This window comes from Pipistrellus hanaki, assembly GCF_964339955.1.
Source record: "Pipistrellus hanaki genome assembly, chromosome: 5".
Taxonomy (NCBI): Eukaryota; Metazoa; Chordata; class Mammalia; order Chiroptera; family Vespertilionidae; genus Pipistrellus; species Pipistrellus hanaki.
The window spans coordinates 18,512,586-18,525,632 of record NC_140507.1 but is presented as its reverse complement, the minus strand read 5'-3'; the positions used below and the strand labels follow the sequence as shown (position 1 = coordinate 18,525,632).

Below are 13,047 nucleotides of genomic sequence, written 5' to 3'. Positions count from 1 at the left end.
CATGTCTCTTTCTCCAAAAGCAGCAAACAGGGATCTCTCTCGGGCAAACCCAGGCACAGAACGACCCTGGTTCTTTCCAAGGGCAGAACCCAATCCTGGCTGCACACAGGAGTAAAACCTCCGACACACCTCAAATTCTACTGCCCAGCAAGGTGTCCCACCACATGAAAGACTGGGGTCTCACCCAGCTGGCGTGGCTCAGTGGTTGAGCACCTACCTACGAACCAGGAGGTCACAGTTCAATTCCCAGTCAGGGCACACGCCTGGGTTGCGGGCTCGATCCCCAGTAGGGGACATACAGGAGGTAGCCGATCAATGATTCTCTCTCATCATTGATGTTTCTAACCCTTTCTCCCTTTCCCTTCCTCTCTGAAATCAATAAAAATATATTTAAAAGGAACGAAAGAAACACTGGGGTCTCCTAAGCCAGGGGACCTTAATTCCAGATGCGTGTGACAGCACACTCCCACCGCCAGAGCATAGAAGACCCTCCGTGCTCCTGCCTGTCCAATATCTACTTCCCTTCCTGGGGGAACCCCTCTTGGGCCATGAAGTTCAGGTGGGACCAACCCTACTTTCTGGATCCAAGTTACCCAGGCCCAGCCCATGAGGATCTAACCTCGGACTTTCCCTAGAATCACGGGTTATAAATGATGTTGTTTCCTCCAGGCTTCTCAGGAAGCAGACGGAAAGCCCGGAGCTATTGGTGACTGGTGTGCCAACTCAGGGAAGGAGCTGCCCAAGAATGGAGCCACCAGAGGAATCCCACTTCAGGGACAGAATCTAACACCAGCATGTGGACCCCTGGATCCAGCCAGACCTGAAGGCCTGGGCTTCTCAGTCATGTGCACCAATACGCATCCTTCCTGCTTAGGCTGCTGTGGGTGCCGTGAGTCACATGCCTGACGTGGACCAGGAACAAGCAATGTCGGGGACCCTCTCCTGCTCCGATCAGGCTGAAGGTACCTGTGCAGCACACCCGGTGACTCTAGAGCCCAGGCCCGGGGAAGGCAGAGCACAGCCTCGGGAGGGGAGAGGCTCCTTACCTGTGCTGGATTGGCCATGGTCTCGGGTTCTGCAGCAGAATACACTGTGGAGAAGAAAGAGACCCCATGAGACCCCTTGCACGCTGCTCCCCTCCACTCTCGCCCCCAATTTTGCTCACCCCTCCTTCTTCCCAAGGGAGCATATGTTCTTCCTGCTCTTTTCCAGCTGCCTCCAGCCCTTCGGGTTCAGTGACACCCCAAAACCTGGCTCGGGGCCAGATGAGCTTTCCAGAGGACAGTGGATAGAGTAGCCGGTGTCCAGGCACTCCCACCAGGATGGGAAAGGGACTTGGAACCCAGAGGGAGAGAAGTCACAGCCACCGACTGCACGTGACTCCTCCAGGCCAGGCAGGTACTTTCCTAGATATGGTCCCACCTCACCCTCACGGCAATCCTTCGCAGCAGCAATTCCCCTTCTTACAGAGAAGAAAACTGAGGACGAGGGGAGTGGGCTCAGGGAGCTAAATCATTCTCCCAAGATCACACAGCTTAAGACGGAATTCAGTCAAGTCCAGATTCCAGAGTCAATGCCATCTGTACCCTGTGTGCCCTCTTTCCAAGTCACCAAGATCTGTCCCCAAACCCAGGCAGCTTAGCGGTCTGCACGTGAGAAGACTCGGGGCTCCTGGTCCCCTGAGCAAATTACCTGAAGGGCCACGGTCCCTGTGTAAGTCAAGAAACATGTCCTGAGCATCTACTCTGGCAAGGCACCACTCTCGGTGCCGAGCTTAAAACCTGCTTTTCTGGAGCTTACTCTGTAATGGGGAATATAAATCTGATAAAAACCAGGGAGAAAACCCCGGCTGGGTTACCCAGTCTGTTGGAGTGTCGTCTTGTAAACCAAAAGGTTATGGGCTCGATCCCCAGTCAAGGTTCATATGGAAGAGAACCGATCGATGTCTCTTCCTCACATTGAGGTATCTCCCTCTCTCTCTCCCTATTCCTCTCTCAAAAATCAAGAAACATTTTCTCGGGTAAGGATTAAAAAACAAAATACTAAGGAGAAAAGATAAAGCTTGGGCAGGAGGGACAGTGGTCAGGGGGTCTCATGGACCAGGTGGATTCCTGGGAGCTCGGTGTGGCTAGTATGGCAGCAGGGTCGCTTAGAGGATGTGGGGTCAGGGGCCCAGTGCTTGAGGCCACTGCAGAGACTTTAAAATTTTCTTTGATGAAACACAAAGTCATGGGGTTGAGGGGTGATTGAACAAACAGGACACACGAACTCACTAGAGGAAATGCCAGGACACAGGTTCTACACTAAAGGACTAAGAAACCAAGGTAGTAAGTCACTAATGTGGTAACTATGCACGGTGCCAGGTGGGTACCTGAAATATGGGGGACCACCTTGTAAGGTAGATGACTGTCTCTCCACTATGCTGTACACCTGAAATACAAAACCATACTGAGCTGAAACCAGTTTGGCTCAGTGGATAGAGCGTTAGCCTGTGGACTGAAAGGTCCCAGGTTCGATTCCAGTCAAGGGCATGTACCTTGGTTGCTGTAGGGGGTGTGCAAGAGGTAGCTGATCGATGATTCTCTCTCATCGATGTTTCTAACTCTCTATCCCTCTGTAAAAAGTCAATAAAATATATATTTTTAAAAATCATATTGAATGTCAATTATAATTGAAAAATAAAAGTAAAAAAGACCCCAAAGTCTCTTACCTAAAAACAGATGAAAAAGGGGATGTGATTGGTTTGGAAAGGGGAAGAGCTCCCTTAGCAGGAAGGCAAAGATGGAAGTGAGCAATCTCCTCAGAATGAGAGGAGAAAGGAGGACCAGTACTTTCCATTTTATGGAAATTAGAACTTTTTTTTTTTTTTTTTAAAGCAGAAACCCTCTGGAAAGAATCAATCAAGAATTTTTAAAACTATATTTTATTGGTTTTTTACAAAAAGGAAGGGAGAGGGATAGACAATTAGAAACATCAATGAGAAACATCGATCATCTGCCTCCTGCACACCCCCTACTGGAATGTGCCCGCAACCAAGGTACATGCCCTTGACCGGAATCGAACCTGGGACCCTTCAGCCTACAGGCCGACGCTCTATCCACTGAGCCAAACTGGTTAGGGTGAAATCAGAACTTTTTAAAGCATGTCTATGGATTGCTTTTTAAAGGTAAAAATCACAACTCTGTCAGACATACTCAGTAAGGGGCTGAGCTAGGAGAGAGGGCAGACACCAAGGCGGCTGTAGCTCAGTGCTTTCCAGTTCTGCACATCAACTCTCCCCCAAAAAACCCTAACAAAAACGCTTAAAGGAAAGCAGCCCTGGTCTTGTGGTGTGGTCACTGGGGACAGTGTGACACAGTGGGGGAAACACAGGTTTTGGAATCAAACAGACAGGCCTGAATTCAAATCCAGTTTGTCACTTATTAGCTATGTGACCTTGGGCATATGACTCATCCCTAAGCTCAAGGTTACCTCAAGGGCAAAACTGTGGCTTGCCCTTTCCTGCCTTGTAGGGTGGTTGGAAGATGAGACACAGCTCTGGTCGGAAGCAGAGCACATGAGGTCAGCCAGAGGCCTATTCTCAGTAAACGGCGGCATTTGCTGCACTAGCGGGAAGCTCTGAGGACGGGTCCCCACTGCCTGATTGAGCTCCCCAAAGGGCAGTCAGCAGGCAGACATGAGATGGGGTAGGAAGTGAAGTGAAGAGCAGAGGGCAGAGATATGTTTGCAAACAGCCTGCTGTTGCTCTGACAACCAGGGGCCCCTTGGTAATATGTGCAGCTCTCACCAGGAAATGGAAACCAGCCCTGGGTTTCCCTGGGGCCAGGGGGAAAGAGTGGGGGAAAGAGCGCTGAGGCCAGCAGAGAAACAGGGACTTCCGAGGAGGCCGGGAAGTCAGCTGAGGCCGGGAGGGCGGGACGAGGCCTGTCACCTGCACCTCCAGCCTCTAAGCCTTCTCGTTTGGCCTTGTAGATGGAAACTCCGCCGCTGGCTGCAGCCCAGGCCCATCTGGACAAGAGCCCCTTTCCAAGGAGAGCGGCTCGGAGGAGGGGCCTCGAAGTCCTTGGGGAAAATGCTCTCAGCTCTGAGAGCTGCTTTTGAGTGCTGGCCTTGTGTGTACGTGGAAAGCAAGCTTCTTCCAGGATTAAATGTTCAGATTGCAGCTCAGGGGGGTCGATCTCCAGCAGTCCCTCCTCCCTGGGCTCAGGGACACTCTGGAGCGAATCATAGAGGTGCCGTCTACACTGCTTTACCCTGGCTTTCCGAGGGGCTCTGTGTCTTCCCAGAGCAACCCAGCCCACACTTCCCAACAGGCTCACAACATGTTTTCTATCCAATGTTTCAGAAAACCAGGGGGCCCCTTAACGATCCACTACTCTAAACTCTCATTTTCTACACGGGGGTATAGGCGCCTTAGGGAGACAAGTGGCTTGCCAATTCCAAGACCAAGACCAAGACCACAGCCACACTCTGCCTCCCAGCCTGCCACAACGAGCACCCACACAGCCCTGAGCCCTGGCTGCAATGGGACCTGAGGAAGGGGCCCCAGGGAGACGCCCAGGTTCTTGTTCCCAAACTGTCTGTAACTTCAGACAAGCCAGGTTCCCTCTCTGGACCTCAGTTTCTTCATCTGTAAAATGGGGACATTATCACTCCCTCTTTGGGAAAATCCAGGGTGGATGTGAGAGGCTTTTATAGATTTCAACCAGGAATCTTCACAGCAAAATCTCAGAGTATCAATCCTACCAGGATTCTCCCCCAGACCCACATGATTCCTCTCCAGCACCCCTCCCCAACCTTAATATGCACGTCTCACCCTCTTGGTTGAAACCGTTTCTCAAAACTAGCAGGTATGGCCACTCTAGACCTGAGCCTCCTCTCTCCTCCACCAAACCCTGGATCTCTTCTGATCTGGCTGCTCACGAAGGCTCATTGTGGCTGGTCATTCCAGAAATCCATTCAAGGGCAGAGCAGCCTCGTGGCTGCCGTGGCCACCCCCTGCCTTAGCCCTGTAGCCTGCAAGCAGCCCTGTTTCCCCCTCCCTCTCTGGGAGCTCAGGCCTGACTCTAGGAAGAATGCTCTGGGGTCGAGAACATACCAGAGCCGGCAGGACCCGTGGCTCACTGTCCCAGAGCGGGGGAGCCTGACAGCTGGACAGGGGAAGGTCACGTCCAAGTCACGCAAAAGGCATGGGCTTCGGGATCAGACGTGACTGTGAGTCACAGCTCTGCTCCTGCACCCAGTCTGTGATTTCAGTAAGTTACCTAAACTGAATCTCCATGTCCACATCTGCAAAAGGCCTTTACCCTGGTAAACGTTATCTCCACGTACGGAGAAATAAAGGAAACAATGACTGTGTAGCTGTTAGCACGGTGCCGGGCACACAGCAAACACAGAATAAATGGCGGCTTTTATAGGGACGAGCCTAAACAAATACAAGGGAGGCAGCGTGGCAGCCTAAGAAAGAATGCAGGTTTTGCCGTCATGACCCAAGTTCAAATCCTGACACGGCAAATTCCTGGTTCATGACCGTGGGTGAGTTATGTCATTTCTCTGACTTGGTTTCTTCATTTCTGAAATGACAATTCCATGAAGTTTTTGCAAAATCCAATGAAGTAAGGCAGGTCAAATGCTCAGCATGGGCAGACACAGAGGCAATGTTTAATCATTGGTGGCTTCCTCTTAGAGCAGTGACTCCAGTTTTGATGGTCCATTGGGATGTTTGTTATACACACAGACAGTGAAAGATATATACAGAAGTTCACAGTCAGGAGTTTGGACTCGCCCCAGCCAGTGTGGCTCAGTGGATAGAGTGGTGAACTGCAGACTAAAGGATCCTGGGTTTGATTCCAGTCAAGGACACATGCCTGGGTTGCAGGCTTGATCCTCAGTAAGGGGTGTGCAGGAGGTAGCCAATCAATGATTCTCTCTCATCATTGATGTTTCTATTTCTCTCTCCCTTTTTCCCTTCCTCTCTGAAAACAATAAAAATATATTTATAGACTCAATGAAGTGAAGCAGAGGGAGGAGGAGAAAAGGGGGAGAGGCCAGGTGATACTAAAACACCAGCATAACAAAAACATTTCTGTCCTCCAAAGGTGGCCCTGGCCTGCGTAGCACAATGGGTTGGAGCTGCGTACCAAAGGATTGTGGTTCCATTCCCGGTCAGGGCACAAATGCAGGTTAAGGGTTCGATCCCTGGTACATGCAGTAAACCAATGTTTCTCTCTCCCCTCTCCCTCTCTAAAATTAACAAAATAAAATTTATTTTTAAAAGGTGGCTTGTGGACTTTGGAGGAGCCAAGTGCACTTTTAGGGAAGGAGGACATGTTGCATGTAAGGGGGTGAAACCAGGTGTCTGGGGTGAACAATTTGAGGAAAATCAGGAAATAACCTGGCCCAGGATGGTGTCCTCAGTGGGTAGAGCATCAGCAGGCAAACTGAAGGGTTTGGGGTTCTATCAATATTTCTTCTTCTTCTTTTTTTTTAATATATATATATATTTTATTGATTTTTTACAGAGAGGAAGAGAGAGGAATAGAGAGCTAGAAATATCGATGTGAGAGAATCATTGATCAGCTGCCTCTTGCACACCCCCTACTGGGGATGTGCCCGCAACCAAGGTACATGCCTTTGACCGGAATCGAACTCGGGACCTTTCAGTCCGCAAGCCGACGCTCTATCCACTGAGCCAAACCGGCCTCGGCTGGGGTTCTATTTCTGATCAAGGGCACGCCTATCTGGGTTGCAGGTTTGATCCCACATGCAGAATGCAACCAATCAATGTGCTTCTCTCACACTGATGTCTCTCTCTCTCTCTCTCTCTCTCTCTCTCTCTCTCTCTCTCTCTTTCTCTCTGCCCCCTCCCTCACTCCCTATCTCTAAAAACATCAATGGGGAAAAATCCTTGGGTGAAAATTTTTTAAAAAGAAGGAAGGAAGGAAGGAAGGAAGGAAGGAAGGAAGGAAGGAAGGAAAGAAGGACCTGGAAGGTGGTATCTGTGCCCCAGGAATCCCCAAGAGACTTACACTTGAGCTGTGTCACTGCCCTCAATACAGCACTCCCCCGCCACACACACACACACACACCCTGCAACTCAGCATTCAAGGCCTTTGACATCCTTCCTGATTTAACTGTCCTCTCCTCCCTCCATCCACACCACACCCTCCCCTGCACCCTCCAACCCAGAATCTCTGCCTACCAGCATTTCCGACCCAGCTTTCTAGCACTAACACAGTGCTTTTAAATTCTGGCTTCATTAATCCCACTGGGGGATGGGGGGCGGGTTCAAACTAACCAAACCAACCCCCAGAGACTCTGATTCAACAGTTCTGAGGTGAGGTCTGGGCTTTGGTAATTTTTTTAAACTTTCCTAAATGATTCTGCCAACTCTTCCAGGAAGCCAGGAGAGATTTCTCCCGCCTTTGGGGACCCCCCTCCCCCCCCCCCCCCAAACAGCATTCTGAAACCACCTGCACTCAGTGGCTTGGGGCAACCACTGTGGATTTAGGATTCTCCTATTAGATGGAGGCAGCTTGCCTCCAAGGTATTATGGGGGGGAATCTGTACTTCAAGTTTTCTAGGGTGTCTGGTTTCAGTCTTTGCTTTTGAGCTGTTTTATAGTGCAGGAAGTTGTAGATAACTGACTGACGGTAATGCAAAGTAATTCTTATGACATGCTCATCCTGTCCTACCTGGTGAAGGTCTAATTATTTCTCTCCTCCTCTGATGGAAAAAAGTTTGCCTCCATTTGCACATTCCTTTCAATATAAAGATGTCTACTGATTCTCTCTGGAGCTGGTTGGGTCATTAATCAATGAGTACAATAAAATCTTTAGCACATGGTCGTTTTTATAGCTGGGTGAGCCATGATTCTACTCTTTCTTGAAAATACTGTATATGTGTCTTTGCCATGTACCATCGTGCGTGGCTCATAAGGATTGTTGGATAAAATGCACTGAGTAGCTTTAATGCTGTCTTTATTGACCCCCTTGAAAAATCACAGTGTAGCCCTAGCCGGTGTGGCTCAGTTCACTGGGCATCGTCCCGTACACCAAAAGGCTGCTGGTTCTTGCTGTTTGATTCCCAGTCAGGGCACATGCTGGACCGCAGGCTCCATCCCTGGCAGGGGGAGTGCAGGAGCAGCCGATTGATCTTTTGCTCTCACACCGATGTTTCTCTCTCCCTCTCCCTTCTCTCTCTAAAAAAAAATCTATTAAAAATACTTTTAAAAAATCACAATGTAGGGGAGGAAAAATAATTTCCCTTTTACTAGACCTTCTAGGTTCTTCTGTCTGGTTTAATAATGGAATCAACGTGAGACAACTGAACAAGAGAAAATAACCAAATTTGTCATGTATGTACATATAGGAGTTCACTAAGATTATGGGACTCAAGGGTAAATGGCCAGTTGAGGCTTATGAACTACTTTTAAAGAGAAAGGAGTAGTGGCTGGGACTTCAAAGAGGAGGCAGGCAATTCGCAGGAGCAAACATCTGGGCCACCCAGCAATAACTCGACCCTTAGGGGAGTCTCACAACCAGACTTTGTTAGCCATATCTAGTCATTATTATGCTAAGGTGGATATGCTGGAGTGACCTCCCTTTCTGGGGCAGATTTTTCTATCTAAATTATTTTAGGCAAGTAAGGGGGAGGGTAAAAAGCTCTTCTTGAGTCTTTTGTTTTTAAAACAAAACAAAACACACAGCTGAAAATTATCACTATTCCCCCAAAACGGGCATATTTGGGGGTGGCAAACTCTGCTCCCCCTCAACAGAATAAAAGGAACCATCCGGCCTGGTGCTTCTATTCCTAGTTAGATAGCTAAGAGAGGAAATACACCGAGTGGTGAAGTAACTTGCCCAACTCAGAAAGAGAATGCGCACTTAAGCAGGGGCTCATTTTCCCAAAAGCATTTACTGAGCGCCTCTTGGGTGTCCACTGAGAGGAACTGGGGGTGGAATAAAAAATGAAACGGACGAGTCTCCCCCTGCCACCAAGCTGGCAATTTAGTGCAGTAACCTGCCTTTTTTTCCCTTTTTTTGGATCCCATACACCGCCAGAGACAAAAGAAAGTAACTGTGCATTCATCATGATGAACAAAAGCATGCTTTTTAAGCATGAGATCAAACGTCTATAGTAAACCAAAAGGTTTCTACCCGTACCTTTCGGATGAAAGAAAGTCATCTTTCGTGCCTGCCGGGGTGTGTGCACCCCACTTAGAGGTCTCTGGCCTCTAGCGTGTCTTCCCTTTCCCCTTTCCTGATGGCTCCTCCCCCAGCCCGCAGGAAGCGCCCCAGGCCTCCGGGAGCCTCGGGTAAATGGCATTCCTGGCCCAGAGCTCGGGCACGCCCCCCCCCAGCTCAAGCACTCGGGTTTCTTAGAGAGCAGTGTTTTTCCCTCTCCTGACCCACAATCATTGATCCCAGGGCTGCACAAGGCCGCAGGAGATCACTGGCTGCCCCCAGCTGGAACTGGACTGACCCGGTTTGAATCCCAGCCTGTCACTTTCAAGGTGCAGTGTCTCCCAGTACAGAGGCTATGGCTCCAGGGCCTGTGCCCGAAGCTGAACCAGCTAGGCAGGAACCTTGAGCAAGCACTTAACCTCCTAAGTAGGAGGAGAGAGAAAAACAGTGCCTACCACAGAGGAGTGACGGTGAGAATGAAAAAAATTTTTAAAAAGTGTCAACAACAAGAAGTTAAAAAAAAAAAGAAGCCCTAGCCGGTTTGGCTCAGTGGATAGAGCACCAGCCCTCAGACTGAAGGGTCCTGGTTCGATTCGGTGTCAAGGGCCTATACCTTGGTTGTAGGTTTCCTGGCCATGGTTGGGGCATGGGCAGGAGAAAACCAATCGATGTGTCTCTCTCACACTGATGTTTCTCTCTGTCCCTCCCCCTTCCTTCCACTCTCTCTAAAAATCAATGGAAAACATCCTCGGGTGAGGATTAACAATAAAATAAAATAAAATAAAAAGTTAAAAAAGAAGAAAACATGGTTAGTGCTTAGAAGAGGTCCTGGCACATAGGACACATTATGTGAGACTATTATTTCTCCCCTACACTTTTAAAGGCTCCGTTTCCACATCTGCAAAATGGGCATGCTAACAGCGTCTCCCTATCCAGGGCTGGGCCAGGGCCTGCCAAGTTGGAAGGGTGCCATACCTCAGAGAAGCTGCTATTTTAGTCTTACTTAGAGGGCCCGGGACACCCGCTTTGCAGATGGGGAACTTGAGGCTCGGGTCACTGCCATTGAGAGCACCACGCTCCTCTGAGACTGCACCGGTAGCACTTGCTTCTCTGTGCACGGCACTCTGCAACCTACAAGACACTTTCACATCTGCAATTCTGCAATCCCAAGAGGGCAAACACATCCTCCTTCTGCGGGGGGGCGGGGAGGTGTCTGAGGCTCAGAAAACCCAAGGACAGTCACTCCCCCTGAGCCAGTCTCGGTGGGGGAGGAAATGGAAAGTGGCTGATTCCCAGCCAAGAAGTGTATAAGCATGAAGGCATCCACACTACAGGCACAGACTTCCGCTCCTCTATGGGGATGGGGGGGGGGGGTTGTGTTGGGGGAAAGAGACGTGCATACTCAGAAATCTGGGTAAAGACCACATCCTGTGCTTTGTCTCCACCCCGGAAGTATCGTGGAGAGGCTGGGTGGGGTGTGAAATTGGCTGCACCCCTGGGCCTCCCGAGAAAATCCTAGAATGATACAAGAAGACCCATGCAGCCCCCACCCCCTTTACCAGCTGGGTACCCTGGGCCCATCTCCCATCCCTCTAAAGAGGAAGGAGCTAAGGACAGCGGGGGGGGGGGGGGGGGGGGGGGGTGTAACCAGGGCTCCCTCCAGTGCTGCAGTGCAGAGGCTCCAGACCCTGGCAGCGACCCATCACTGCAGAGCTCCCCCAGCCCTCCCTGGAATCAGCCCCGAGAGCTCAGGTCCCCGGCTTCCCAGGGGCAGCCTGGAAAACTCATGCAAACACATTCTGCCCCAGCAACAGCTGCAGCCCTTACCCAGAAACCACAACTATTTTCTGTATCCCAGCAGCCGCCTTGGGAACAGGGGTGGAAGGCAAAGGGAGATGGGTGAGTGACTGCCACAGCTGCAGAGGGGGAACGGAGGCCTCAGCCTCCCCGCCCAGCCCCACCCAACTCCCAGAATTCTAAGTCTTAGGGCCTTGAATCCTAGAAAACCAGTGCCAGCTCTGGAAGAGAAAGCAGATTCAGCAGACTTTGCTACCAGCGGGGGCTAAGGCCCAGAGAGGGAAGGGGCTTGCTCAAGGACCCCTCCCCCCCCAGCACCTGGATCAATATCCCAGCTTTCCCCTGACCCCAGGCCATTGCCCTCTGCATGGTGCAGGGCGTGATGGGCAGAAGGGCAGGGTCCGTGGGAGCTGAAGCAGGGCAGGTCGTTCACCCCGAAGGGGAGGGACTAAGAGGTCAGGATATCCCCTCGGGGTCCGTGGGACCAGCGATTCAAGGTGTGCTCTGGGCGGGGAAGAAGGGGAAGTGAGGGAAACCAGAGGCCTTCCTTTCACAAACCCTGGAGCCATATGCCCAAATTTGGAATAGTCCTGGGAGACCCACCAGGATTTAGAGAAAAGGAGGGGGAGGGAGGAAGCAAAGGCTGCCTCCATCCTCCCAAAGGACCCCCTGCCCCTGCCCCTCCAGGGCTGGGAGGAGGGGGGAGCGGGCCAGGCTTCCCAAACCTTTTCACAGCCAGTTTCCAGAGAGGGCCTGGCTCTATCCGCTTGTCCTTGGAGATGGAAACTGAGGCAGAGAGGGAAAACTACCCATTCAAGGTTACCCTGCAAGTTGCTGGTAGAGCTGGGCTTCGATTCAAGAACTTCATTCCCGTTCCAGGGGTGACCTGAAACCCCCAAGTTTGGGGAAGGCCTACACTGGGCTTGGGGAGAGCAGGAAGAAGGGTGGGGCCTTTGCTGGAAGCCTCCTTTAGGGGCGAGCAGGGTCCGCACCCAGACAGCCCTCCCCCCAGTTGCCTATTCCAGCCTCCACCTAAGGCTGCAAGTCTGGCTCTGCGCGACCCCGCCTGCGCCCTCAGCCACGCCCGTCCTTGCGGGTCGGGTCCTTGGATCCCCCTTTCCGAGTGCCTCCAGGGCCTCCCTTCCTCCCTCCAGCCCTCCCTCCCTCCCTTCCTCCCCAGCCCTCCCGAGCCCAGAGCAGGGCCGTCAGCGCCGGGCCTCAGCCAGGTGCGGGGCCCCTGGACCACACCCTCCGCAGGCAGAGCCGGTCGCCCCCGGGCCAGGGCGCCCTCCGCCCCTCTCCCCCGCCGGCAGCGCCAGGTCTGCTCCCCGCCCTCCCCTCTCCCGGAGACGCACCCAGCCTGCGACCCTCCGGGTGACCGCGCCCTTGGGCCCCGGCTCCCGGCAGCCCTCCCGGCTCCCGGGCGCCCCCTCCCCACGCCCGGGCGGGAGGCGGGGGTCCGGAGTGATCGAGCGTTTACTAATCGCCCCCCGCACCTTCGCAGCCCCTGGCCGGGGGGTCCCCTGGAGCCAGGCCCTCTCGGCCTCCCCGCACTCACCGCAGACGGGAGGAGGGACGGGCGGGCGGACGCGGAGCTCGCTGGGTGGAAGCCCGTTAGCGGAGCAGCAGCCGCAGCGGGGGCGGACCGGGCGCAGAGCCGTGGGCCGGGGAGGGACACGTGGCGCGCGGGGGCCAATCCGGCTCGCCCCGCCTCCCCGCCTCCCCGCCTCCCCTCCCACCCCCGGCCTTTGCCTAGGTCCCAGTCCCCGATAGCCCACCAGATCGCTGACGTTCCTTACCTGCTCTCCAGGAGACAAGGGTCCAGGGAAGCCCCGGGCTTTGGCCAGAGTCACACAGTCAGCGGGTTGTGGAGTCAGGAGAGGAACCTGAGCCTGGGGAGTCCAGAGAGCTGCTCCGTCGGGCTCGGTTCTGGGCAGTGCATGGCCCAGAGGGAAAGGGAGACAAAAAGACCAGCGGTTATGATCCAGGGCTGCGGGGACAGCAGCACGCATTTCCTGAAAGCATGAACTCTTTGGCCATACAGAGAGAGCAGGGCAGAACGGAT

At 52.6% G+C, this 13,047-nt stretch overlaps 1 protein-coding gene across 3 annotated transcripts in view; it reads right to left on the bottom strand.

Moving 5' to 3' along the window:
* The window catches only part of ANXA6 (annexin A6), a 50,222-nt gene extending 37,577 nt beyond the window's left edge, over nucleotides 1–12,645 (bottom strand). For 2 of the 3 annotated variants that reach the window (XM_084884043.1, XM_084884045.1), the window contains exons 1-2: nucleotides 12,541–12,645; nucleotides 1,047–1,090 (exon numbers count right to left, since the gene is read on the bottom strand). In XM_084884043.1, the coding sequence (XP_084740169.1) occupies nucleotides 1,047–1,064 (18 nt within the window). In that variant the 5' untranslated portion in view covers nucleotides 1,065–1,090; nucleotides 12,541–12,645. Of the gene's footprint in view, nucleotides 1–1,046; nucleotides 1,091–11,012; nucleotides 11,084–12,540 lie in introns of those variants that run through there. The other variant, XM_084884044.1, reaches the window with a different exon arrangement.
* Nucleotides 12,646–13,047: the final 402 nt, after the last annotated feature.